The sequence below is a fragment of the Selaginella moellendorffii genome, unplaced genomic scaffold, assembly GCF_000143415.4.
Source record: "Selaginella moellendorffii unplaced genomic scaffold, v1.0 SELMOscaffold_28, whole genome shotgun sequence".
In the NCBI taxonomy this organism is placed as follows: Eukaryota; Viridiplantae; Streptophyta; class Lycopodiopsida; order Selaginellales; family Selaginellaceae; genus Selaginella; species Selaginella moellendorffii.
In genome coordinates this window covers 1,277,200-1,305,052 of record NW_003314289.1, presented here as the reverse complement: position 1 = coordinate 1,305,052, position 27,853 = coordinate 1,277,200, and the positions used below count along the sequence as shown (strand labels likewise).

At 47.1% G+C, this 27,853-nt stretch overlaps 7 protein-coding genes across 7 annotated transcripts; 4 read left to right on the top strand and 3 right to left on the bottom strand.

Moving 5' to 3' along the window:
• The first annotated feature begins 72 nt into the window (after positions 1-72).
• On the top strand, positions 73-3,640 carry LOC9630406 (kinesin-like protein KIN-12A). The gene is made up of 12 exons (XM_002975713.2): positions 73-517; positions 584-727; positions 786-869; positions 923-1,048; positions 1,109-1,168; positions 1,218-1,271; positions 1,318-1,506; positions 1,555-1,700; positions 1,747-1,896; positions 1,952-2,081; positions 2,142-2,867; positions 2,931-3,640. Exons 1-12 carry the CDS (start codon positions 203-205, stop codon positions 3,567-3,569), a joined length of 2,763 nt encoding a protein of 920 aa, XP_002975759.1. The 5' UTR covers positions 73-202; the 3' UTR covers positions 3,570-3,640.
• A 143-nt stretch (positions 3,641-3,783) lies between these two features.
• On the bottom strand, positions 3,784-5,772 carry LOC9630405 (pentatricopeptide repeat-containing protein At4g39530). The gene has a single exon (XM_002975535.2). It carries the CDS (start codon positions 5,770-5,772, stop codon positions 3,784-3,786), a length of 1,989 nt encoding a protein of 662 aa, XP_002975581.2.
• A 297-nt stretch (positions 5,773-6,069) lies between these two features.
• LOC9645305 lies at positions 6,070-7,990 on the bottom strand. Its single transcript, XM_002975534.2, has 6 exons — positions 7,843-7,990; positions 7,676-7,788; positions 7,125-7,623; positions 6,930-7,076; positions 6,446-6,869; positions 6,070-6,394 (listed from the first exon to the last, which is right to left on the bottom strand). The coding sequence occupies exons 2-6, from the start codon at positions 7,738-7,740 to the stop codon at positions 6,132-6,134; spliced, it is 1,398 nt and encodes a 465-aa protein (XP_002975580.2). The 5' UTR covers positions 7,741-7,788; positions 7,843-7,990; the 3' UTR covers positions 6,070-6,131.
• An 89-nt stretch (positions 7,991-8,079) lies between these two features.
• Positions 8,080-9,110, top strand: LOC112348290. The gene is made up of 2 exons (XM_024680524.1): positions 8,080-8,500; positions 8,563-9,110. Exons 1-2 carry the CDS (start codon positions 8,092-8,094, stop codon positions 9,030-9,032), a joined length of 879 nt encoding a protein of 292 aa, XP_024536292.1. The 5' UTR covers positions 8,080-8,091; the 3' UTR covers positions 9,033-9,110.
• Positions 9,111-9,145: 35 nt separating this feature from the next.
• LOC9630404 (proline iminopeptidase) lies at positions 9,146-12,041 on the top strand. The gene is made up of 11 exons (XM_002975712.2): positions 9,146-10,377; positions 10,450-10,604; positions 10,661-10,759; positions 10,826-10,936; positions 10,987-11,049; positions 11,099-11,192; positions 11,262-11,359; positions 11,408-11,509; positions 11,569-11,682; positions 11,737-11,811; positions 11,871-12,041. The coding sequence occupies exons 1-11, from the start codon at positions 10,233-10,235 to the stop codon at positions 11,961-11,963; spliced, it is 1,149 nt and encodes a 382-aa protein (XP_002975758.2). The 5' UTR covers positions 9,146-10,232; the 3' UTR covers positions 11,964-12,041.
• LOC112348289 (pentatricopeptide repeat-containing protein At1g62260, mitochondrial-like) lies at positions 11,913-15,072 on the top strand. The gene is made up of 2 exons (XM_024680523.1): positions 11,913-11,970; positions 12,028-15,072. Exon 2 carries the CDS (start codon positions 12,032-12,034, stop codon positions 14,603-14,605), a length of 2,574 nt encoding a protein of 857 aa, XP_024536291.1. The 5' UTR covers positions 11,913-11,970; positions 12,028-12,031; the 3' UTR covers positions 14,606-15,072.
• A 2,207-nt stretch (positions 15,073-17,279) lies between these two features.
• LOC9630403 (phosphatidylinositol 4-kinase gamma 4) lies at positions 17,280-19,133 on the bottom strand. Its single transcript, XM_002975533.2, has 2 exons — positions 17,790-19,133; positions 17,280-17,743 (listed from the first exon to the last, which is right to left on the bottom strand). Exons 1-2 carry the CDS (start codon positions 19,110-19,112, stop codon positions 17,360-17,362), a joined length of 1,707 nt encoding a protein of 568 aa, XP_002975579.2. The 5' UTR covers positions 19,113-19,133; the 3' UTR covers positions 17,280-17,359.
• Positions 19,134-27,853: the final 8,720 nt, after the last annotated feature.

Genomic DNA, 27,853 nt, shown 5'->3' with positions numbered 1-27,853 from the left:
TGGTTGCCATGTGGATATCTGACATGGCCTTCAACGGTCACTAGGCGTTTTTGAGAGGGGCAGTGTTTTTTCTCTCTGGGTGTGCTTCTTTAGGGTTTTGCCGAGCGCGTGGGAGGATCTTCTAGGTATGGGAGGGGGCGCCTGGTAGATTTGTAGAGATTCCGAGAGAGGATCCAGCGGCCGATCGATCGTATAGATTTCGATGGCGTTTCAAGCAAGAAGCTCGCCGGTCAAGCACAAGATCAAGAGGAATGCTGAGAATGTGCCCCCAAACACGACGCCCGGGCGGGGAGGGAGTAATCTCTGCGGTGATTCTCCCCTGCATTGCAAATCCGGCGTCAAGGCAGCAGTCAAGGGGAATTTCAGCGCCGGGACGACGCCATTGCATTCCAGCCCCGGGCTTCCGCCGCGGCCCCCTTCGTCCGCGAGCAAAATTCCAAAGCGGAAGCTACTGTGGGAGCAGCAGAATTCCGAGCAACCGGCGGACAGCGAGAAATCCAGCGACACTGGAGTCTCGGTAAGCTGGTCAGTGTAAGAAATTCCAGAGGTTTTTACATCGCCTCTTTTTGTTGCGTTATGCCAGGTTCTCGTTAGAGTGAGGCCATTCAACAAGAAGGAGCTGCTGGAGCAATCTAGCGCTATTATCAGCAAGGCATCCACGAACTCTCTCTCGATTTGCGACCAGCATTACACTTTCGATGCTGTTGCTGATGAGGATTCTACTCAGGTATATGTGAATGGATGATTTTAGTTTTATTTGCTAAAGCTTTGATCTCCGTTTGCAGGAGGAGATGTTTAAGCTGGTTGGATTGCCAATGGTGGAAAATTGTTTGGCTGGATTTAACAGTTCGATTTTTGCTTATGGACAGGTATTTACCTCGCATGCATGTGACATTGTATTGAAACATCTTCTTCCTTGCAGACAGGGAGTGGAAAAACATACACGATGTGGGGTGTTGTCCATGATCCCACAAGTGGAAAGCCTCCTAGCGCCGAGAGGGGAGTGACGCCACGGGTGTTTGAGACATTGTTTTCGCGAATAAAAGAGGTATGGTTTCTTTCTCGCGGACTTCTTATTTTTTATCTGACAGGACTCTCTCTTTCACAGGAGGAGACAAAAAATGCAGAGAAGCAGCTGTTTTTTCAGTGCCGCTGCTCCTTTCTCGAGGTAAAATTTCATCTACAACGAATGCATGTCTCCTAACATCTTGTTGCAGATTTACAACGAACAAATTGCTGACCTCTTGGAGCCTAGGCACAAAAACCTTCAGGTAACACGACTTTGAATTTGCCACGAAGTTTATTTGTGCCATACAGGTTCGGGAAGATGTAAAAACTGGCGTCTATGTTGACAACCTTACCGAGGAATACGTGTCGAACATGGATGATGTCTCCCGGCTTCTTCTTAAAGGGCTAGGAAACCGTAGAATAGGTGCAACTTCTCTGAACACGGAAAGCTCTCGGTCACACACCGTATTCACTTGTGTGCTAGAATGCCGGTACAAGGTGAGTGCATAGTAAAGATTTCTCACTAATAATCATGGTTTGGAGCAGACGTTGGCGGACGGTATGAGCAGCGTTCGAAGAAGCCGCATTAATTTGGTGGATCTTGCTGGATCGGAGAGACAAAAACAAAGTGGTGCTGCAGGTGAACGTTTGAAAGAAGCTGGCAACATAAACAGATCTCTCTCACAGCTTGGGTATGTAGTTTTAAGTCGCTGGTGCATAAACTGACATTTTGTACAGAAACGTGATCAACATACTGGCAGAAATTGCTCAATCAGGAAAGCAACGCCATGTACCATATCGGGACTCCCGGCTTACATTTCTCTTGCAAGAGTCCCTTGGTGGCAATGCCAAACTGGCAATGATATGTGCAGTATCCCCAGCCGACAGGTAAATTTCCTGTATGAATCGTTCTTTGTGGATGATCTTTTCTTCCGTGATGCAGCTGCAAAAGCGAGTCAACTAGTACCTTGAGATTTGCTCAACGAGCGAAGGCTATACAGAACAAGGCGGTTGTCAACGAGGAAACTACCTCCGACTCTAACTTGCTGAGGGAGCAAATACGTCAACTTAAGGTAATGATACTTAATCCTAGCTGACTTAGCTTCCGAACGTTTTGCCTCTGGCTGCCACAGGATGAGTTAAAGCGCATGAAATCCAAGGAAAAGCAACAAGGAGTTGACGGTCCTTATTCCAGCGCATGCAACGCCCGTAGGAGCTACAACCTCTTGAGACTAAGTCTAGCGCTTCCAATGACGGTGCCAGCAACGGTGGATTCGGATTCGGATGAAGAAATGGAGATTGACGAGAATGCTGTCGAGGGCAGAGAAAATTCTGTCGAGAGCATCAAAGAAAACACTGTCAACGACAGCAGAGAAAACGATCACAACGCGACTCCCGAAAAGCATGACGAGCAGATGCCAGAGTACTTTGCATTGGCGCAACAGAGAGATCCGGACAAGGCGGATGACAATCAAGCACGACGTCGTGAAGTCGAGGAGCTGCAGGATGCATTGGAAGTAGCAATGACAGGTCATGCCCGGCTGCTGGAGCAGTATGCAGAGCTCCAAGAGAAGCATGTAGCGCTCGTAGCAAAGCAACGGAGGATCCGCGAGGGAGTAACGGACGTGAGGCAGATGGCCATGCGAGCAGGGGCAAGCTCGTCACAGCTGAAGTGGCTCGAGTCGCAGGCAGCTCAGATCGTCGCGTTGAATCTCGAGCGTGAGCAGGAGCGAGAGGCCGCGAACGAGGAGATTGAGTTCCTCCAGTCGCAGCTGCGTGACACCGCCGAGGCCGTACAAGCTGCTGGGGAACTGCTTGTCCGTTTGAAAGAAGCGGAGGAGGCTGCCGCCATCGCGAACGTAAGCCTGAAAGCTCTTTCGATTGTTTGCCAGCTGACAAACCTTTTTTGTTGTTTGGTTTAGGACGCTGCGGCACTGGCGGAGCAAGACGCAGATAGAATGTACAGGGAGATGGAGAAACTCAAGCGGCGACACGCCACGGAGATGGCAACTTTGCAGCAGAGGCTTTTGGAGTCCCGGCTACAGAGAGCTGCGCCCTGTCCGATGTGCGTCATGGCAGAGAGAGTGAAGTTCCAGTTCACGGACGTGGATCCGGACACGGCAGCCGCAGCCATGGAGGCCGAGCAAGACGCTGCCGCCCTCGAGCAAGAGCTTGCACAATACAAGAACCACACTCCAATGGAGGCCATCGATGAGGACGAGGACGAGGACGAGGACGAGGACGAGGAGCTCGCCGCCGAGAGCGGTGGCTGTGACCAACAAGGACAGGGAGAGGAGCTTTACGCTGAGGATTCGTGGAGAGAAGAAGATCATCGTGACGATGCTGCGCTCGAGCAAGAAGAAGAGCGATACGAAGAGAGCAGTACTCCAGGTGAGCACAAGGAAGGTGAGAAGATCGCTGCTCGGAACGATCCGTGTGAGCAGGGAGAGGAGGAGGATTCGTCGAGAGATTATTATGAGCATCATCGGCAAGATGATGGTTTCGAGGACGAGATCCACGACGATTTGTACGATGGGAGCGAGGATAGATGCAACTTCTGATCTTGTTCTTGGGTATAAATTCTTGTTGGCTCGAAATAAAACAATCTAAACCATTGGTTAAGTTTTTCGTAGTTTGAAGCATATTCTCTAGCCGTTATAGGATATTCTCTTCGCAGTAATGTTTTAAACCTAAACTTAATCGCGTTGGGAGAATATTATTTTTTCGTTAAAGGATATTCGTTTTTGTAAAAGCTTCGCTTATATCTAGGGCTCTTCAATAGCAGTAAGTGTTCGCCATGAGCAGATAGGCGGCGGGCTTGCTCTCGTCGATCTTGAGCAGCTCCTGGAACGCCTTCTCCGCCGCTGCCACATTCCTCCACCGCCGACACGATCCCAGCACCGCCATCCAGCACGCCCCATCCGCCGCCACGGGCATCCCCGCCACCACCTCCACGGCCTCTCCGCCTCGCCCCGCCCTCGCCAGCGCGTCCGCCACACAGGCGTAGTGCCGCGCGCTGGGCGAGATCCCATGCCTCTCCGGCATGGCCGCCAGGATTCTCCTCGCCAGATCGGGCATTCCGCCGCGGCTGCACGCCGCCAGGATCGCCAGCAGCGTGATCGCGTCGGGATCGGTGGCTTCTCTGCGCATCTGGGCGAAGAGATCGAGCACCCGATCGCAGTGGCCGTGGATCGAGTAGCCCGCCAGAAGGGCGTTCCAGCAGGCCCTGGCGGAGGGCGATGGCGAGGAATCGAAGATGTGCTGCGCGGCGGGCATGGATCCACCAGACTTGGCGTAGAGGTCGATCGCGCTGCTGGCCAGGAGTTGATTTGTCTCGAGCCCCCAGCGGCAGGCAAGGGCGTGGATCCGGCGCTTACAGCATTTGCCCAGAGAGGGCATTTGGATCGTCCCATTTTCTAGCGAGAGATCGAGGCTGGTCGTGGCCGCGAGCGTGGAGACCAGGATTTGGGCGTCCGGGAGAAGCTCTCGATCTCGGATAGAATCGAGGAGATCCATTCCCATCTCCGGCTCGCCATTCTCAACGCATGCCACCACCATCGCGTTCCAGGAGACGAGGTTGTGGAGAGGCATGGAATCGAAGACTCTCCGAGCGTCCAAGAGGGAGCCACAGTTGGAGTAGAGCTCGATCAGCGTGTTCTCGATGAAGATATCACTACTTCCTCGAGGTAAGCGATGGTCGATCCAGAGTGCTCTCTTGAGAGATTTTAGCTTCGGTCCTCTTCCTCCTCGTCCCAAGTTTACGTCAAGTTCTTCGTTCTCGATGTTCTTGCGTAGCTCTTCGTCAACTTCTTCGTGTTCTTCCAGCCTTTTCTTTCCATGCTCTTCCTCTTTGCCTGCGATCTCCGCACAGGCTTTCAGTGCCGCGAGATAAGTTCTAGAGTTTGGTGTTACTCCTCTATCTTTGATTTCCTCCATCGCCAAAAACACTTCCATAGCTAGCTCGCTCTCTCCACACTCAACGTATCCCAAGAGAAGAGCGTTCCACGAAACAGTGCTGTGGTGAGCCATTCTATCAAACACCTTGCGAGCATCCACGGAGCTTCCACACTTTCCATACAGATCGACCAGCGTGTTGGCCACAAAAATCTGGGATTCGACTAAACCAGCTGCTGCTGCCTGCGAGTGAAGAGCCATCGTCTTCTCCAGGCAAGTTGTAAGTCCATCTCTTTTTCTTTCACTGTTCTCTTCTTCTTCTTTGCTGATAGTACTCTCTTCTGGAGCGCAGGCTATAAGTGCTGCTACAAACGTTCTCGGGTCGGGTCTCAAGCCCGAAGTTTCCATCCGCGAGAACAACTCCAGCGCCAACACGCAAAATCCATTCTCGACGTATCCCAGCAGCAGGGAATTCCACGACACGACGTCGTGGAACTTCATCCTGTCAAAAACCATCCGGGCATCCAGCAAACATCCACACTTCGAGTACATATCGATCAAAGAATTCTCCACAAACAAGCTCTCCGGTAGGCCTGCCGATTGTTTTCTAGAATGGATCACCATTCCCTGTTCCAGGCTCTTGATCTTGACGAGACAACGATCCAGCTCCTGCCATTCTTCTCTCTCGGCCAAGCCCGAGCAAGCCATGACAGCAGCTGTGAAAGTTCCAGAGTTTGGAGCCCTCGTTTGAGAGAAGATCTCGAGAGCGAGCGAGCACTGCTCGTTCTCGACGCATCCCAGGATCAAAGCGTTCCAGGAGACGATCGTTGGATTGCTGATGCTCTGGAAGACTTGCCAAGCTTCCGCCATGCTGCCGCACTTGGCGTACATATGAACAAGCGAGGTTGCGATATAGACGTCGGTATGGAGCTCTCTCTCGATCGCTTCCAAGTGGAGTCTTTTACCTCTTTCCAGGTCTCCCGAGAAGCTACACGACTTGAGCGCTCCAAGCAAAACATTCTTTTCGTCTTCTCTTTGGGAGGTTCTTCTCAGTGAGAAGGATTTGTGGCGGTGTAAGAAGCAGAAGAAACCAAGCTTAACATTTTGGCGAGAGGGGATCATGTGGCATTGCTCCTTTTGACCTAACAATAGATTTACCATTGTCTAGATCGATAATGGACATTTTTATTGCGTGTCACTTCGACAATGTCCAAAGTAGCTTTTGTACATCAATCACATCGAACGCAGTAAAAAGGGCACCATGCGTTCCCGTCAAAACTGATGCTATCAACCGAGAAGTAACGAAGGTCAATAGTGCATGCACGCTCACCGGAAAGATATATACATGAGAAAGGCGGCGCCTCCAGACCGTCGAAGTCCAACTTGAATTGAGCTCCTGCTGCTGCCACTGGCTTCTCGGGACTCCAGTTCTGCTTCCAAAGACGCCAAGCGTGTGCCACGAATTCGAGAAGGATATCGCGGATGGTGTTCTCTGAGGATTAAAAAGAAATCAAAACACAAGACAATAGGAAAGAAAGCTTACCAGTCAAGAAGTCTTCAAGTGATACGTGAGTGGTTATTGAAGCATCTGTAGGAACCACACGCCGCACGAGGAAATCTAGCATCAGCAGAAGCGTGTCCACGTTGGCTTCTTCAAATAGCGGCTGAGCTCGTCCAGAAACGAATGCCTCTGAAATAGCAGTTACGAACGTAGAAACACTGAGAGCGTGTGTGTCCATAACTATGTTGAGCCCAGAGAGAAGAGAGTCCCCGTGAATGAGCCCGTTGCTTCTGAAACCACCTAGTATCGCCTGGTTGAATGACCAAAGCTGGGAACGCCTCAAGCACAAGTAAGGATCGAGGACGTCGAAAATTCGAATCGCCTTGGCGTAAGCGTGACCATACTGCAGCATCCTGTTGTACATTGCTGTTTCTTCGTCGTTTAAGCGCAATGGCATCTTGTCCAGCTGAATAAACAAAGGTTATAAAGCTAGAAAGAAAAGATTAATGCAGCACAGCCTACGTACCCCCCTGTGTCTTCCATACTCAATCCCAGCCTGAATGGCTGCGATCAACACCGAGGCATCAGGTCCTTCGAGGCAGGCATTCAAGCCTTCTCGGTCCAAGGAATTGCCATCCACTGATGTCCATAGAAACGTTGGCAACTGCATTACCTGGGAAAAAACGAAAGTCCTTTAGTGCCAATGAAAGGGAACATTTACCTGGCGGAGCGTAAAAAACAAACATAGCTGCCCGACTCTACCATTTGCATCTGCAAACGGGTGTATCATCTCGAAATCGTAGAAGAATCGTCCAGCAGCTGTGATGATTAAGCTCTCTCGTCCACCAGCAGCATGGATGCTTCTTTCGAGCTCGTCGACTACAACAGCCAGTCTCTCCTCAAGTTGAAAACACGGACGCCAGGAGTCCCTGGAGCCGACATAAACGTCTGTGGTACGAAAGTTCCCCCCGGCTGGAACCAAATCTCGATGCCATTTTCTCAGCATCCCAACCGTGAGAGGAAATGGCTCCTCCAAACAGGACCTGAATGCGCGATAAAAGGATACCAGTCGCCCATAAGAAGTGTGTTCTCCTGTTTCATAGTCCACCCCGCCACCACCACCGAAAATAATCGCCACTGTTTGTCGAAACGAAAATGCTAGAAAGGCGCACGCTTGGTTAGACCCACTGCAACACTTGATAATCTCCACGCCAGAGGTCCTGAGAGAAGGCCTTAAATTCTAGACAAGAGGAAGAAAAGGAAGAAACTTACGAGAGGCTAAGGACCAAGAAAGTGACGATGTAAATCTGTGCTTCGTGATCCGGGTCACGCTTCATCGGGCGCCTTCTTTCATAATCCTCCTTGTGAACGAAATGCCTCAGCAACTGGGAATCAATCAACGAAAATAAGAGATGGCAAGCGCAATTGATCGATCATACCTTGCCGTGGTTCTCCACGCAGCCCTACCTGTGCCGGAGGCATAGAGGACATATCTCGCCACGACCTCCGCCGCCTCCATCGCCTCCATCGCCTCTGCCGCCTCCGCCGCCTCCATCACCATCGTTCCCGCTCCCCAAACCAAGAAACCTAAAAGGCCCTATCACTGTCGAGGGTTCGAATCCTGCCAGTGATGAGTACTTAGTATTGGCGAGGTTCGAATCCTGCCAGGGAGTCAAATCTTTATTTCTATGGCGGAAGAACCGCGCAAGCTCAATCCCGAAGATCTATGGCGCTGGTTTGGCGAATTTCACTGGCAGCATTGGCACGGCATCTGGATCAACTGGCGGGTGAGCGACTCGCTAGAGATCGCCAGGACGTACCGCAGCATCAGGTCATTCCAATCTCGCGCCGCAGATGGCTCGGTTGTGTTCCACAGGAACGATTGGTATGATCCGGCCGGGGCTTCCGAGAGGAAGATGACGCCCAAATCGTGGCTGATCAATCGGCAAGAGCACTGCGGCGCGGACGGGATCATCCACCCCGCGGTCCCAAATTCCAGGACGCTGGTCTTTCCCAATGGCGATCTTGCCTGGCTGGGGCTGGACATCGATTTCCCTCAGCGCCCAGTGGTCGGCGAGGTGTTCTTCATGCTTCCAGGTGAGCGAATCGTCGATCCATGCCCTCTTTTCTTTTCTCTAGAGATTCTTTGTTCTTTGCAGGCAAGAATGCGAGGGTAGCGATCATCGTCAGCTACAACACCGACGGATCGCTCTCAGCGTCCCAAATCCTCGAGGAGAGCCGGGACACGGACGATCGCCCGGAGGATTCGTGGCGTGGGAGCGTCTGGAATCACGATCTTGCGACAGTGGCTCTGGAATCCAAGCGAGAGGAACCAGCAGGGGAATTCGTAGGAGAGGAGACGACGCTCTATCCCACCGGTTTGGTCCTGGCGACGAGGAAACCAGCGATCTGGAGAGGATTCAAGCCAGATTGCGACGACAGCACGCTGATCCACATGCCCTATGGATTCACCGCATGCGTTCCAGAGAAGGTGAAATTGGGAGAGGAGTTCTCCTGCGCGGTGCATTGGGTGGTGAGCGAGCGCGAGGTGAGGAATATCTCGTGGAAATTCTCCGCGCAAGGCAAGCTGGAGCACTTTAGAACAGCCAAGTTCTCTGTTTTGCCCTAAACGAAAGACAAGAATATGCTAAGAGAAATGCTAATTGTCCCTTTTTGGGACTTTAAAGCTTGGCAAATTAGGGCAAAAGCATTGGGTTTGCTAATGGAGGAGTATCGGGAGAACCCTTTTTGGCGGGGCAAGGGAATGAGCACCAGCGCTATGGTGAAAGAGATTTCAGGAATGCGCTCAAGGTATGAGAATCTAGGAGCTCCAGGAAAGGATTGGGCGGCAAGGTGCTACTCACCTGGAGCCACCACAGAATGGCTCTTTCAAGTGAACAAGATCGAGGGCGAAGGGTTTGATACCTTGGAGGAGACCCAACAGGCAATCCACAAGGATGGAGTCCTGGAGATGGAGATGCACGACGACTGTGACGAGCGGATCAAGAACGTCTGGGGGCTGAATCAAGCACTGGTGCCATGGTTCTTTGGACAGGGTGAGGAGAAATTCGGCAGTGGAGGGATTGGTTTGCTTCTCGACTCTCACAAGTCGATGTTTTGCTTCACTCGTCCGAGCATCGCCGGGAGAATCAGGAACTTGTCCGAGATTGTCTACGTAGACAACAAAGACGGCAAGCATTTCTTCATGCGACCCGAGAGAATCGATTCAGCGCTCAGGGGTCTCATGAGGAAGACGAGCAGAGATCTTGGCAGGATTCTCAGCAGCAGCAGATCACAGGACAAGACCACGAAGCTGCTCAAACTCGGCGGGAGGTTCTTCTTCCAGTACGAGAGCATCCATCCCTTTGTGGATGGAAACGGGAGAACTGGAAGGATCATGCTGGCACACATCTTGCAGAGCGTGACGATGGTCTCTCCCAATGTTCTTCTGGTCGACAAGCCTGGAGGAAGCTGGCGAAAGGCTCCCGACTTCGTGGACAGGGACGACTATTTGGAATGTTTCAGGATCGCTCAGGGCTCGGTCGATGAAGTCCCGAGGGATATCACTGCGATGGTGATCGAGGGTGTTTACGTGGGATGGAAAAGATTCTTTGGAGCCCTCCAAGATGCGTTTCCCAGTATTCGTGTTGAGCGTAGGCTGGATCACGCTCACTCGAGGGACGAAGATGATCGACCAAGAAAACGAAGAAGAAAGAAGTAAGCTATAGATCAAACAAAACTAAATTTTGGTAAGACGGTTTGTATTGTAAGAGTGATTAGTTTAACTTGGTTCTTTTATGGCTTAATAGAGAAGTCTTAGATCATATCGATGGCTTCTTTGCAATTGGTATTTCGCCATCGCTTCACAGCGCCATCGTCCTCGCCATCGCCGTCTAGCCAGGGACCGAGGCTCCAGAGCATTCCCGGGCGATCCCAGTCCTCTGTTCTTCGCGGATCCACGCTGCGCGCCTCAGGTATTGTGTCGATCCACGCTGGAAATCGGGGATTTCTTTATCTAGGGTTCTTTGGAATGCGTTACTGCGCAGGAGTCGCATCCAAGATGGACGTCCCGGTCGATTCCATCGAAACATCTTCGCGGACGACACTGTATCCGGCAATCCAGCCCTATGCCACTGGTCATCTTGAGGTTTCGGAGCTTCACTCCATATACTGGGAAGAAAGCGGGAATTCTGATGGTCAGGTAAGCTGGCTTCTCTCCATTCGAGGATTTTAGATTCTCACGTACTGGATTTCTAGCCTGTCGTCTTTCTTCACGGTGGTCCTGGCGCTGGAACTAGCGGTGGCAACAGGAGATTTTTCGACCCAGAGTTCTATCGAATCATTCTTTTCGATCAGGTGTGTGTGATCATTGTCTTTCTACTGAAAGCTAGAAACGCTTTGGTCTTGCTTTGTGGAGAACAGCGTGGTGCTGGGAAAAGCTTGCCGCATGCTTGTTTAGACGAGAACACTACCTGGGATCTCGTGAAAGATATCGAAAAGCTACGAAAGCATCTGGCAATCAATAAATGGCTGGTTAGTGCTCGTGAGAGATATATCCACTGTTCTTCATCTACATTTTTCAGGTCTTTGGAGGTTCGTGGGGAAGCACTTTAGCTTTGGCATACAGTGAATCTCATCCAGAACAGGTATGTTTACGAACGTATCTCAGTCTTCCTACACGAGGACTTCCTACAGGTTGCAGGAATAGTCGTAAGAGGTATTTTCATGCTCAGGAAGAAAGAAATCGACTGGTTTTACCAATACGGATGCTCTGCCATTTTCCCGGATGGTAACTACGTGTCTATTGTGTAAAGTTCGCTGGTGACAGATTGTTCCTATTGTGGTAAGGAATATCTAGCTTGGGAGGCTTATCGTGACTTCATACCTGAGGAGGAACGCAATGACTTCGTCGGTGCTTACCATAGGAGACTTAACGACGATAATATAAACGTCCAGGTATCATACAAATGAATGCACAAGATTTGTGACTCAATGGTAGCGCAGTTGGCAGCGTCAAAAGCTTGGACAAACTGGGAATTAGCGACCTCATATCTTCTTCCAAATGAGGATTCCCTGAAAAGAGGGGAAGATGATCGATTTTCTCTGGTAAGCAAGAACTACTTCTGTATATGGTGTCATTTACTCCGCTGCTTGTTTCTTAACAGGCATTTGCTCGAATCGAAAACCATTATTTTGTAAATAAGGGCTTCTTTCCGTCGGATTCGTTTCTGCTGGACAATGTTGACAAAATACGCCATATTCCAGCGGTCATCGTGCAGGTGAGTTTTGAAGTATCCAGACGTTTGGTCGCGACATTTTCTTTTCTCAATCAGGGTCGATATGATGTAATTTGTCCTATGATGTCAGCCTGGGACTTACACAAAGCATGGCCGGAAGCCAACTTCAAAGTAAGTTTCACTGCCCAAGCATAGACAATGGCTTTCTCATATTTCCCTTCTTCTATCAGGTTATTTCAAACGCCGGCCACTCCGCGAATGAGAAGGGGACAACGGCCGAGTTGGTGTCTGCCTGCGAGTTCTTCAAGCATTCCAGCTGCTAAGATTCCGGTTTAAGACTTGGCTATCTTCTATGTTTTCTAACATTCGTATCTGGTGTTAATTTAGAGCCATGGTGAAAATCCGCCACCCACCTAAATGGCATTTTGACAAATCAGCTCCGAGAAACCTTGATCTCCAGCCCGAGGTGGAGAACTTGGCGGAAGCGAGCAACGAAAGAAACAACTTCATATGCCTCGTCAAGGCCTGCGGAGATGCAAAGGACCTGCAGGAAGGCCGGCGAGTGCATGCCTGCATCCGGGAATCCGTGTACCGCGGCAGCAGGTTCCTCAGCAATTTGCTCATCGAAATGTATGGCAAGTGCGGCAGCGTCGTCGAAGCCAGATGGGTTTTCGACCGGATCAAGGACAGGAACGACTACACGCACTCGCTCATGCTCAAAGTTTACGTGGAGAACAACCTCATGCACGACGCTACGCGGCTGTTCATGGGGATGCCGGACAGGAACGCCGTGGCCTATACCACCATGCTCACCGGTTATGCCGTGAATGGAGCACTGCACAAGGCCAGGAGGCTGTGGGACAGGATGCAGGGCAGGGACGTTATCTCGTGGAACACGATGATGACAATCTATACACAGAACAAGGAGATGAACAAGGCCAAGAAGCTGTTTGACGCCATCCCGCAGAGAACTCTGGTCACCTGGAACGCGATGGTTGCTGCGTATGCCCAGAACGGGTACCTCGAGCACGCGTTCCGGGTGTTTGTCACCATGCCGACGAGGAACGTGGTGGCTTGGACGGCCATGACGGTGGCTTACAGCCAGAGCGGCTTCCACGACGAGGCAGAGTTTCTGTTCAAGAGGATGCCAATGCGGGATGTGATCTCCTGGAACGCCATGATAAGCGGGTATGCTGAGAACGGGTTTGTGGACAAGGCCAAGGAGCTCTTCTTCTCGATGCCGGAACAGGATGTGATCTCGTGGAACGCGGTGGTGAATGCGTATGCGAAGAATGGCCGGCTGGAGGAAGCGAAGAGCATGTTTCATACCATGCCAGATCCGGATCCGGTGTCGTGGAACGTTATGCTCTCGGCTTATGCTCAAGGTGGCCGAGTTGAAGAGGCGAAGGTGCTCTTTCAGATCATGCCGGATCCAAACACAACGTCGTGGAACACCATGCTCTCGGCCTTTGCGGACAACGACTGTTTCGACGATGCAAAGGAGCTGTTTGATCGGATGCCGGACCGGAGTTTGGAGACTTGGAACAGGATGCTCGAGGCCTACTCTCACAACGGATACAGGGACGATGCCAGGGCCTTGTTTGAGGTGATGCCGATGCACAACGTTGCATCCAACACGATCCTCCTCCAGGCCTTCTCTCACGACGACAGCCATCTGGAGCTCGTGAGGAGGCTGTTCGACGACATGCTCGAGAAGGATCTGGTGGCCTGGAACTCGCTGCTCTCCGCGTATGCTCGGACTGGCCACCTCGCTCGTGCAAAGGCGGTGTTTGAGAGGATGAGCTACTGGAACGAGGTGACTTGGACGATGGTGGTGTGCTCGTGCAAGCAGTATGGGCATCTCCCGGAGGTGATGGACCTGTTCGAGCAAGTTCCAGGGGAGAACTCGACGGCCTGGACAGTCTTGCTCATGGCGTTCTCGAAGAGCGGGCACTTGCACGACACGAAGAAGCTCTTCGACAGGATGCACGAGAGGAACGTCTCGGCGTGGGTGGCACTGGCAGTGGCGTCCGCTCACTCGGGACAGATGAAAGAGTCCAAGGCCATCTTCGACAGGATGCCGCAGAGGGACGTGGCCTCGTGGACGGTGATGCTGCAAGCGTACGTGAGGGAGCGGAGCTTGGAGCTCGCGCAGGCACTCTACGCCACCATTCCGGAGAGAACGCAGGGATCCTCCACGGCGATGGTGGTGGCTTACGCACAAGACGGCCACCTCGAGGAAGCCAGGAGGGTGTTCGACGGCATAGCTGTCAAGGACGCGGTGGCCTGGAACGCGATGGTGGCGGCGTACGCAAGCTCGGGGCGGCTGGACGAGGCAAAGTGGCTGCTGGACGAGATGCCGGACAGGAACTCGATCTCGTCCATGAGCTTGCTCGAGGCGTATGCTCGCTGCGGCCAGGTGGATCAAGCCAAGAGCCTCTTCGACTCCATGCCGGAGCGGGACGTGAGAGCTTGGAACGCAATGGTGGCGGCGTATGCCCGGCACGGCCATGGGAGAGAGGCCATGGAGCTCTTCCGGGGGATGGAAGTGGAGGGCGTCTTGCCGGACGAGGTCTCGTACGCGAGCGTGCTGATAGGATGCGGTATGGTGAAGGAGGGACGCGAGTGCTTCGTGTCGATGGTCTCGGATCACGGCATAGCTCCGGTGGGAGAGCACTACGGCTGCATGATCGATATCCTTGGGAAGGCCGGGAAGCTGGATGATGCCCAGGAGCTCGTCGAGAGCATGGCTGTTCTACCGAAGGGTGTGGAGTGGGGGACCTTGGTCTCGGCGGTGAAGCTCTACCTGGATCTCGACTGTGGTGTTCGTGCCGCCGGGAAGACGATCGATTCGAGCTCGTGGCTTGCTGCTGCCGGATGTGAGGGAGTGGTGAAACTCATGGAGAGCAAAAGCTTGCAACTTGGACCATTGAGATGGAAGAAGCTTCAGCCAGGGTCTCGATGAACGCCTCGGCGCCTCCAAACCGCTCACTGGATTGATGAGTCTTCTTCGAGCAAATGGAAGAACACTAGATTCTCGCGAGCAAGCATCTCATCGTCCAGATGGCATGGCGAGTGGGGAATTCTCCTGGTTGGCAGTGTATGCCCAGAGCGAACGCGTACCTTCGCGAGCGCAGCGCTTGATATAATCTGGAATACTGTGCTCGGGTTTTCCTCGGGTCTGCAAAGGTCATGGCGAGGATATTCGAGAAATCAATTATTTGGTACAAGTAGCCCACGCATCCCAAGCCAAATGATCCGGATGACTTTTGTTCACGCCAATGAACAAAAGTGTTGCCAATCCCATCGTTTGCACTAACATCTTTTGAGCAGAATGCAAGCGCCAAAGACATTAGTGTGGGTTGGTTGATATACAATATGTTATGTGACTTTATTTTTCTTTTTTCACTTTTCTGCAAAGGAGTTTGTTCAGTCACGCCAATCTAGTGAGTTCTCACTGTAAAACTTTCTTTGCTGTCTCTGAGCTTATGCTTTCAAGGTCCAAGTGAGGAGTCTTTATGAACTCATTGTGTTTTTCAATGATTCTCTTAGGTTTGTGTTAGCTTGATCAAATGCTTAAGCACTATCAACTCAAAGTGCTTGGACCTGTTTTTTACCTGACTGTTGCTTAAGTGTTTTCAGATTTTTTAATATTTCTTAGACATTGCATAAAATGATAGTAAAGCTTACTTTTAGGTGTGGTGAGAAGTTGGGTGATTAATCAATGAAAACTTTTTTATTTTTAAAATGAAACTTTTTTATCAAATTAAAATGAATGTATCTAATAACCATAAAAATATTTAAAACATTAATAAATATTTTAAACAGTAAATAATGAATTTCTATAATATTTATTTATAGCCCATAAAGCTAACATATTAAAATAACAGTTACCATCATCTCATAATGTTCTATGTAATTTTTTATACTCATTTTTTATAAATATTATTATAATTTACAATCAACAAAAAAATACTTTATCATTATGAGAAACTAAATTTTTTTATATGTATAAACTACTTAAAACTTAATTAGTTTTAATATAGATTTTGCTATACTTTTATTTTATTTATTTTTTTGTGATTTTTACCAAAAACTTTTTTCACAATTGCCTATATGTAATAAAATCAAGATCAAAATAAATTTTAATTTCTTTCAAAACTTAGTTGTTATAAGCATAAATAGATATATCAAAACTTTTATAAAAGGTAATAAATATCCTTTATAACCATCATATTCCTTTACATCACCACACTTATTTAAACTCTTGACACGCTATTTCCATTTAACGTAAAAGTTTTTTATTATTTTAGGATACATCTTGGTATCCATAATTTATGCGTGGCAACCTTTAATATATTTAATGAATATCTTTATTCAAAATTTATATATATGTAAAGTAATTTATATTTTTTTATGATAATAATAAATTAACATTAATCTTTTGTGTCTACTTAACTAGAACAAAAGAAAAAATTGGAAACAAGCTTCAAATAATTAATAAATATAATTTAATAAATTATTTATTTCATTCAAAACATCTTTATTTATGTTCTAATAAAAGTGTGAAAAATAGCTAATGCCTTAATTTTTACAATAATGTAAAGTCTAATTATTTTACTTTTATTTATTTTTAATTTTTATTTATTAAATTTTTTCTTAATATAATTTGTGGAAATCTCAAATTAATTAAAAGTAACAAATATTATTTTATATACTTTTATATATAATGCTAAAAAAAATTAAGAGTTTATTATGCAACAAAAGTATTATAAATATTATTGTATGTTGAGCCTACTATAAAGGATATAAAAACTTGATAAAATTACTCTCTACATAATCTACAAAAGTATTATTTTAAAATCTTATAATTAAACAACTCTATCTGTTCATGTTCCTTACTTCAATATCTAATAATTTAATGGTTCAATTGTCTAATAATAAATGGGTTTAGTGTGACTTCCACTTGTATAATAAATCACATACCATATAATTTATATTGGAGATTTGATTTAAATTAGCAATGCCATGAATTGGTAATGCCATTACAATTTGAATTGGTGGAAGTGACAAACGATAATCTTCTTGACCATCAGGAAGCTTGATACTAAACAAAAGTGAGTTAAAATAAATCTAATCATTATCAGAAGCATTTCAAAATATTTAAATAAAGTGCTGAAATTCCTTAATAATCAAACAAAACTTATTTGGTTATTTGAACACACTTTTAATGGCACGGTTTGCCAACCGTCCATTTTAGTTTCGAATTAGAAATGGTTTTGGGAAAAAATTTATGGATGTTTTGGGGCGGGAGTGAGTTGATACCATGCACGGTTGGAGGAGTCGCTTGCTCGATCATGGATCGTGGATCGTGGATCTTTCTCCTGCTCAGCACGCTTGCCTTTGGAGCTGGAGCTATGGCTGTACTTATCGCTGTTTGAGTGCATAGGAGAGAAACAACTGATCATGAGCAAGTAAGAACTTCCTGTTTAATTTCTTGCTTGCTGATGGAAACAAGAAAATCTCAGGAGAGGAGGAAGAGAAGGCTTTAAACTGTGTTTTGGCCTGGAGCTTCAAAGTTTGACGTTTTATCTCTAACTGGATCACAAACTGTTCTTTGCACATTGGATACCCTTCAATACGTTGCAAGGTAGTCATTTACCATGAGAGTGGAGATCAAAGCTTAACCATAGAAACGGAAGAATAAGATTACAGAAAGCTACCGTTGGGTGTGAGGTTGCTGGAAGTGATAATCCATGACTTGAGCCAGGGCCTCCATGAACGCCTCTTGGCTCGTCTCGGGAAGAACACACCCCTCGGCTTCCTCCAGCATTCTCTCGATGGCCGACTTGCTGTCCAGCGCGTCCCGGCACATCATGGAGCCGATGTCAAAGGCGCACAGCCCAGCAGCTGCCCCGCGCTGCAGCAGCATGGTTGAGACTCGCAGCACTCGGGCCGACTCGACTCCAATCCGCCACCCGTGCTGCTCCAGGAGCTCCAGGTCCTTGTCCGCGTCCAGAGAAGCGATGTATTCCAGGCTCGGCTTGGAGAAAGGATGCCGGGACTGGTTCCAAGTTAGCCACTCGAACGTACAGTCCTCGAACTGCATGGATCGAGTTTAGAGATCTGCTCTGAGAGAGATGGTTTACCTTGCTTGGAAGGCAGTAGCCATGATCGATGGGGACGAGCTCCATGGAAGAGGTGTCCGGCGACTCGCAAACAAGAATGTTGGAACCATTCCTGTCGGTGTTGGCGAGTCGGATATCCAGTATAGCGATCTTGTGCACCTCGTCCACGGGGAAACGAGCAGGCCCCATGTCCTCGCAGTTGCTCCACGAGTAGACGAACTGTTGCAAGGATCCCAGCTTCTCCGGCTCGCTGAAAGCCGCTCCGGCGTGGCAGCAGCGGACCATGACAGTGGGAGGAACTCCCGCGAAGCCTTTCTCGTTCTTCCCGGCCAGAGCTCTCGGTCCACTCCTCGGATGATCCAAGACGTAAGCAGCAACTTCTCGGAGCGCTCCCTGCCCGGCAATGGTCCCTCTCTTCAGTCCCTCGCCACTTATGGACAGTGGCAAACCTCTCGGATTGTTCTCGGCCATGGGCTCCTCGTCCATGGGCTTGAAAATCGCCAGAGCCTTGCTTCCCGATCGATCCAGCATGCAGTACGCTCCACCGGTGCCAGCACTGGACAAGACGGGAGAAAATCCTTGATCCAGCCCAGCGTTGATCTCCCCGAGCATGTCCAGAAGCGATTCTGGAACTTGGATCTCTGGCTGGCAGCTCACCACCCCAGACTCGATCAGAGCAGTAGCTCCTCTTCGCTTGGATCGCTTCTCATCCTCGATGAAAACTTCGGTTCCCCCGCCACCTACGTGCCAAGTACGTACTTTGGCAGCTTTTCTCGCCACGATGTGGACCTCGGCATCGTCTTCCAGGAGAAAGTCCTCGATCAATCTCTTGTCGTCCAGGCGCTCGCCTCTCAAGATCAATCCTTGATCTTCGTGGCGAGAAGTAGAGAGGCTCTGGGATCGTGCTGCTGGCTTCCTGCTGCTGCTTCGATCCACTTTCAGCATGTACTCTCTCCCTCCTCCGGATTTTACCACCACTTGGAGAAGATCCGAGACGCGCAGGACGAGATGGATCACATCCCTAGGCCGGATCCCATAATCCTTCACGCGGCTCGTGTCCCTGGCGAGCTCCCGGCCGTCGTGCACGAGCTTTTGCTGCTTGACATACATACCTCGCTTGAGCGATTGAATGCGCATCTTGACCGAGGCGATGGTGTCGCTGGTGAGGATCCGGAGGGGAATGAGCGCCTTGCCCGCCATGGCGACGAAGATCTGGATGCTCTCTTCCTCCTCCTCGCCACTGCCATCGCCAGCGACGCCGCTGGAATTGCAGCCATAGCCGCGTGGGGAGGACGGCGATGGCGTGCAATCGAGAGGCCGGAGGACCACGCCAGAGGTCGCCATTCGCCTTCCACGAAGAACCCTAGAAATATTTTCCCACACGTCGCTTCTGGTTTTGTTTAATTTCAAGTTAAGCCAAACCTTATTAAATTCAATGTTTATAATTTGGATGAAAATATTTTCAACCAATTTACCAAGCCTTCCAATCATACCATTTGTTTAGGTTGCTCATGGAACATTTTCTTTGATCTATACAACTATTGGCAACAAAGATTCCATATCCATATACAAACCAATTGATTTGATCAATTGTGGCATTCTTCCAATTCCCTGGGGCATGTCCCCCAAATATGTCAAATTGTTGATGCCCATATTTAGAGCATACTTCACAATGATAGATGGTTGAGTTGTTACCCTCAAATTGGAAGCTAGAAGTGCTACCATCTTCCATGAATCCATTTGACATCAAAGACTTGTGTGTAGAAGACTGGCAAGCAATCTTCAAGTCACTCCCGACATAGTTTGTGAGAGTGACAAAGATTTCTTTCTGAGATGCAGTGTTAAACACCAAAATCATAAAGGAGGAGAGGAACAAAGCACGAAGACTATGCATGTTTTTCTAAATTAGTTATAGGCCTGATGACACCACCACTATATTCAAGGCTATATCCACCAATGGTGTTTTTCATGTGAGCGTGCTTCGAGGACAACACTGGGAAATATACTAAGAATTGGAATTAAGCCTATTGCCAAAATAGTACACTTGCAAATGCAAAAAGAAAAAAAATTGATTTCTTTTGTTTATTTATCTATTTTAAAAACAGTTTTTTATGGATGTATGCTCCTAATTGAGCAGGGTCTAAACCCTAGTTAATATACATTTCTTTTAATATTAGTTCATTTAAATGTGATATTATAAAATCACAAATGTATTCTTTTATAATAGCTTTTTACTGAATATAAATGTGTGTCATTTTGTGAAAAATATTTTTTTCTCAAATTAAAACAACTGACACACCTTAATGAAACTTCTATGTGTCACTATCACATATGTATCACCAAGTAAACTGCATTTAAAAAGTGGATTAACAATATATAAAATATTCAGTATATATCAGTTTATATCATATATTAATTTGGGTTTAAACCTTTGTTTACATACAAAAATATTTACTGACAACCATGATAAAAATAAAACCTAAAGTTATGGCATAAGTATTAATCAACTATGGAATTTAAATGAACTAATTACAATTCCAATTATTGTAGTGCACATGGTTTTCACCCTTTATCTTATAGTGATTTACCATAGGATAACACTACGAAGCGGAACCTAAACCCTCTTTATGCCACGTGACACATGCCATGTGTCAAATGCCACGTGTCCAAAGACACTAATGTGAAACCCGAGTTTCAAAGCCTTGGGCCATTGAATAAAGGAACAGTGCCAAACTCCCAAGCATAGAGCTAAGGAGTGATAGAACCGAACCACGGAGCAACTCCCGAGCGTATAGCCTAAGGGGAGCCCAGAGCAACTTGGAACAGTCCTAGAGCAATTAGCATCCCAATGCTAAGACCAACATGCAAAACAGAGCCAAACGGAGTCTGACGCCATTTTAGCATACCGGTGGCTTAACGTGAGGATATAGATACTCCACCAGCTAGCATAGAATGGAACTTGGGCTTAGACCCAAGTCGGATGCAAAACAAGGACTGGCATGCAAGCGGGAGCTAGACTATGCCTTAGGTTGATCAGCCATGCCCAATCTACCTACTATACATTTAGAACCCCCCAAAGTCATAGACAATGATATCTGAGAGACTTAATTATTAGTGAATAAATCTTAGATTAGAATACAAATGTATTCCAAGTAAGTTATCATCCGATAAACGAATATTTGAGTATAGGAACCACCAAGATCACTATCTTTGGAAAACATAGAAGTCACCATCCAACAAAATTCAATAGCAGGTATATCACCAAGTAAACTCAATGAGAAAACTTAACTATCAAGGATTGTAGACAGTATGCTAAACAACTTACCAAAAATAATTTAAAAAACACAAAGTATCATTGACTGGCAAACAAAAGACTCGCGAATGTATCACCCAAAGGAAATAACATCCTAATCTTGCAGAACTAACTCGAGCAACAATCAACAGAACATAATGAATGTGGTAGGACCAACAAACACTTAGCCATGCCAACCATCGCACCAGCCAATTTGAATAGATTCCAGTCAACAATACCAAGGAACTCAAGTTGTCTAAACAAGTGTCAGTAACATCTTACTGATGTCTCAAACCCAAAAAACTAATCTAGAGCAAACCACAAAGAACATGTGGTATTGCAAAAAGCCATAAACCATCAAAGAGAACAATTAACCATCATGAAAGATCATTAATCATCCCATCAAAAAAGATATGCAAAACCATTGTCTAAAAAGGAATCCACCATCCCGAAGAATAGCAAATCATTCTATATCAACAACAATCAAGTAAAACTTTGTGATAAGGATAATCAACTATCCTAGATGATAGTCAATTATCACCAATGATTATTAGATGCAAAAACTAACTTCAACATTGAAGCTAATGAGCTAAAATACCTTCCCCACCAACTTCTAACAAATGGAACAATGAGCATAAAACTCAATAAACTAAAAGTTCGAAAAAGTTTATAGCCAAATCTTGCCTAATAATGATCACAAGTTTCACATGAATTAATTTCAATGCTATAAAAGAAATCATGGGATAACCTACAACATTCTTTTCAATACATCCATAAGCCAAACTTCATAATTGTAGCGCACCTTATCTCTCTCCCCTTAAGCCAACTGGAAAAGGGGCAATTGCTTGATGAGAGAGCCCTTAGTGGCTATTTTATCCCCATTTATCCCCCAAGGTTCCAAGGATCCACGGTGACAGTATATCCAAATCTCATCCCATGATCACATGCGCTACACCTCATAATTGTAGCGCACCTTATCTCTCTCCCTTTAACCCAACTGGAAAAGGGGCAATTGCTTGATGAGAGAGCCCTTAGTGGCTATTTTATCCCCATTTATCCCCCAAGGTTCCAAGGATCCACAGTGACAGTATATCCAAATCTCATCCCATGATCACATGCGCTACACTCACCTCCCCTTCAGAGATGTCAATGTCCTCATTGACTATTGATTAACAATCCCTACTGAGCCAAGGGGAACCAGCACCTCCATTTCCGCACTGAATCTACCAATCCTTCCACTCACCTCCCCTTCAGAGATGTCAATGTCCTCATTGACTATTAACTAACAACCCCTACTGAGCCAAGGGGAACCAGCACCTCCATTTCCACACTGAATCTACCAATCCTTTTATTGTGTAAACTAGATATTCCATGTGAGGCAACTAGTCATCCACCTGTACCACAATCCCACAATGGATACCTTCATCTGGGATGCTCCACAAGAGGAAGGATGTATGCATGGATGCCCAATACGTACGATTTTCAAAATTTAGGGGTAGGAATATATATTGCTCAAGAGTATATTATATTTTAGGTAGCCACTAATCAATGGGAATTGAACCCGTGCTATTTGCTCTGATACTAACTGTAGCGCACTTTATCTCTCTCCCCTTAAGCCAACTGGAAAAGGGGCAATTACTTGATGAGAGAGCCCTTAGTGGCTATTTTATCCCCATTTATCCCCCAAGGTTCAAGGATTCATGATGACAGTATATCCAAATCTCATCCCATGATCACATACGCTATAATAATGCAAAGCTAATGAAGAGCATATATGCATCAATCCAAAAGCCAAACACAACGAAGTTATACTCAACAAGTGATCATCAAACGATCTTTCATGAATTCATCTATAGCAAGACGTAACTCATATCGTAACAAGCATAAGAAAAATCATTAATGATCAATATATTCCAACTCAAATCTAATAAAGATTCAAACATTCTAATATTGATCATTAACTCTTCCACTTGTAGAGTTAGCATAGTCCAAGACTGAATCACTTTTCAAGGAAAAGCCAAAGCTCAACCCTCTACTAAATAATCTCGTTTAGAAGACAATTAACTCAAACTTGCCACTCAATTCATTTGAACGTCAACACAGTTGCTAATAGCAAATGCACGAATGCCAACAACACAAAGCTATAGCCAAATCATTAACACTATCTTCATCAAGACCAATGAAACTTAATATCAATCATCAGAGAGACATTTCATTTCACTTGAATCTCAACATCAATAATGTCAACGACAAGGTATCACTTTAATGTTATCAACATCATAACAAAGCTAGAAGAAAGCACGAGTGAATCACCACCCAAAACTTCCTAGCAACTAAGCTAACTAAAGTCGAAGATACTTTATTTAGTATCTGAGACCAATCCTTTAGTAAAACTCAGTTACAGATAACATTTCATCAAGGAGTGATTCACCACATCCAAGACTCAATGAAATCCAACACTACAAACTAAACGCAACCAAATGATATTGACAGAGGTAAAGTCAACATATCAACATGGAAAACTATATAAGTCTAATGACATGATCCTCCGCAACACCATCCGATAAAGCAAGCCCATCACTGCTAAATCATCACTAAGTGAAGCAAGTGTCATAGTCTTCGACAAAATCTACAAGCAATCATTAGTTGCAAAACAACTAACAATCACTTTTTAACTTGCCTTCAGAAGACCTAAACACTAATTCTTGTCATCAAGTTATATACTTGTCCAACATGAACATGATATCCCAGGTACGAGATAAAAGTTCATAGACAAGCACAAACTAAATGACCACTCGAATCCAACTCAACCGCAATAAGCTTATTAAAACATTTAGCCACTAGCTCTGAGCATACCTTAAAGAGGCTAGCTATGTGATCAACACTCAATCGAAACTAAAGTGAAAACCATGAGATAGACTCATTTCGGTACACAACCTCCTCATAGACAAAGCTATAGTACAAGTACCAACATCTCAATCGCAAACAACTAAGTTGGACATCACCATCTTTAGCCAAGGCATAGAGCCACCAAGACCAAGTCAAGATCAGTGAGAACTCACTACTCTCATAGAGTCTTAACAAAATGTAAGGTGCAACCTGCCACTAAGCATAATGCTACAAAAGAAAAGCACAAGAGTCACCCTTCTTAGAAAAGTGCAACAACCACTTTTCTACACCAACTCTAGACCCTATTCAACTCAATTGCTTTAGTTTCAAATGTCAACATCCCTTTTCGGGCACATCATATAAACTACCTACTAAGATCTAAGCTAATAGAAGTCAATTCCAACCCTTCACTAGTTTGTACTGGCTTACGAAAACAGAATGATTTTTGAGCAAAGTGCCAAATAGATTAGCCATTGGAAAAGTCTAAGAAAATTTGTGGAAAATTTTCCATCCCAGGGAAAGAATGACTCTTAGTCTAGGAATGCAAACTTTCAAGACTCAACCAACTTTTTCCTACTAACAATTTCACATAAGTTCACCTCAACACCAATTCTCATAACCCATAATATGCTTATATAACCAACATCCAACACTGACATCCGCAAAATGAAAAATGAACATCCAAGGCTTGATCACAAAGACCACATTTTTGGATATTCACATTTGCACTAACATTCTTCTTTAACCACCTTTAAGATCTAATGTGAAGCCAAAACACTAACAAGAAAAATGACATGGAAAATCAAGTTTTAAGGAAAAATTCATCATCACTCGAAATAACAATGCCACTTCCACTAACACAAGTGCTAGCAATGTCAATACCTCAACTACACACTGTAAGCGACTAATTTTTCCATTTTACTTTAGTCACTTAACCACACCTTCGACCACTTGGAGGAGTCTCACTCACAACCTCCTTAAGTCCAATTCAGGACTTGGGACTTGCTAGCCCCAAGAATGGCATCCATGCCACTCATCCCTTGCACTTAGTCCAGGTGCTCCACGTGTCCGGTCCCAAGACCGACACCCCAAGGTACCACCGACCTACTAGCCCGTTACGCTAAGGCCATGCCCCTTTACCTTGGCCATACCGGTGGTCTAACACCACCTACATCACAATCCCGTCTCTCAAGGACTGGACCATCCGTCCATGAGTGATCATTCCAGATCCACTCCTTAGCATCCTTAGGATGCCCACAGACGTGGGGAATAGCCTTCCCCAATATCTCTTTTCTGGTCCCCACCAAGTCCCTTTCTGCCCATGGCCGTGTTCACCAACACTACCACTGGATCAAGGCCCACAGGCCCGACCACTAAGTCCCACGGTCCTCTGGGACTTCCTCACCACATGACTGTGTCCTTGGTCACTACCCCAGAGGACTGCTCCTCTTTCTTTCCACCGTCTGGGCCTTTGGGACAACATTTCGGAACACCGTGGCCTTACGCGAGCCACTTGGGTACTCTCCCCACCTTTCGCCTTTAGGTGCTCTAGCCATGGGCTTAGAGCGAGGTTCCGTTGAGCCACGCTTGGTATCCAAGTAGGTAGTGCCACCCACACTTGGACTGGGAGCATCGGCCAGTCGATCTCCCGGGGGAACTAGAGCCGGCTCTTGAACACTTCACCAAGCTACCCCGCTTGTCGGTCTGTATTCACTCTAGTCTTGGACTTCCCAGTGGTCAGTTCATCACCCAACACTGGGTCTGGCCTTCCTAGGCCAAACTGGCCTTTCCTGGCCAAACTGGCTCCACTGCAGTCCTCCCCCTTACTATACTTTTGGAGCTCACCAAACCCCCCAAGGTCTGGGAGACGAACGCTTTGGGCTTTCACCCTCTCAGACTCGAACTCGAACTCGGACTCGGACTCGGACTCGGACTCGGGCTCGGGCTCGGTCTCAGCCTTGGCCTCGGTCTCGGTCTCGGTCCCGGTCTCAGCCTTGGCCTCAGTCTCGGTCTCGGTCTCGGTCTCGGTCCCGGTCTCGGTCTCGACCTCGGACTCCGTCTCGGGTCCTTCTCGGACTCCATCTCGGACTCCATCTCGGGCTCCGTCTCGGTCCATCTCGGACTCCATCTCGAACTCCATCTCGGACTCCGTCTCGGTCCATCTCGGACTCCATCTCGGGTCCATCTCGGACTCCGTCTCGGTCCACCTCGGACTCCATCTCGGACTCCATCTCGGGTCCATCTCGGACTCCATCTCGGGTCCATCTCGGACTCCGTCTCGGTCCACCTCGGACTCCATCTCGGACTCCATCTTGGGTCCATCTCGGGTCCATCTCGGACTCCATCTTGGGTCCATCTCGGGTCCATCTCGGACTCCATATTGGACTCCATCTCGGACTCCATCTCGGACTCCATCTCGGACTCCACTTCGGACTCCATATTGGACTCCACTTCGGGTCCATCTCGGACTCCAACTAGGGTCCGTCTCGGACTCCATCTCGGACACTTCCACATGTCATGTGTTGGTCCTTTTGGGTCCCTTTTTGGAGCCTTGCTTATTGCTCGCTTCATGCTCGCTCCTTGAGCACTTTGTTGGGTGTTCCACTCCCGCTCTCGACCTTCCAAGTCAGAGCTTTTAGTCCAAACGTGTTACACTCGTTTGGCTTTCACTTCGGCCACTACCACGTGGCACCCTTTCCAGCTCCACTTTGGGGCCTAGGGATTTTGTGTCTCACAACTCCACCACCCATAGACGAAGTTCGATATCCTCACCGAACGGTAAACCATTTTATAAAGTAACACCCGCATGTGTTACCATTTCCATCCTTGGCACCTAGCCAATACTTGTCAATGGTTTGACATTGAAGGCTCACAATGCCTTCTCCATATTCGTCAATGGTTCGACACCAAATGCTCAACATGCTTTGCCCATCCTCTAAGGAGGATAGTCTCTCCAACTTAGAGACTCACTTGACCACCTGGGGTGGTTTGCTCCTTTTTATTGGTTCAGTTCTCGCTAAACCCATTAGAGACACCCTTTCTAACTCCATTCCACTACTCATTCTTGAGTAGTCACAGATTCCATTGATCTACCTTTGCATTTTGGAACGTTTACTTTTGACTTCTTGAAGTCAATTTCCTAGGTGTCTCCGACACCTTGCCTTGCACATTTTGTGCAACTCCACTTCCCCTCCTAGGAAGTTCTCTAATCGAAGGCACCCTCATCCTCTTTTCTATTTTTGTGCCACCATTGGCATTACGTTCCATTTATCATTATTTGTGCTAGGGCTGTCCACGGCCCTATCTTTTGGCTATTTAGTTGCTCCCTCACTTGGAGCCTTTCCTTTGCCAAATTGGAGCACTTGGGAATCCATCCTTGGAAGTCCACTTCTTTTTCCGCAATCTGTTAGCATCAAACACATTAGTGTTCCTTGGCTAACTTTGCCACTTGGATTCTTTCCAATGGATTTCACGGCCCTATCATGGGCACTCGTCTTTTGCTTCTATCCTTGGATTGTTGCACCAAGCAACATAGGATCATTACCTCCCTCCTTGAGGTATTCTTTTGGTTCCATAGCAAAGGATCTACTTTGCCCAGACTAGGGTGTTCACCCCTAGTAAGTCTCCCCAACTGTTCTAGGCTCTCTTCCTAGCCCAACCTTGTGACCCACCCATGGGCCTGTCTCTGGAGACTATTTTCTTGAACTCATAATACCATTGTATTGTAGTAGTTCATTTCCCTTAAGTGTCCTTCCCACTTAGTCACCTTGACCAAGCCACACCTTTATCAATAGTTCAAATCAACATTTTGAACTAGGAATCATATTCTTTAACCCAAACAAAGACCTTATCCTTGTTTAACTATAAGATCACCTAGTGATCTCATCTTGACCCCTTAATAGGT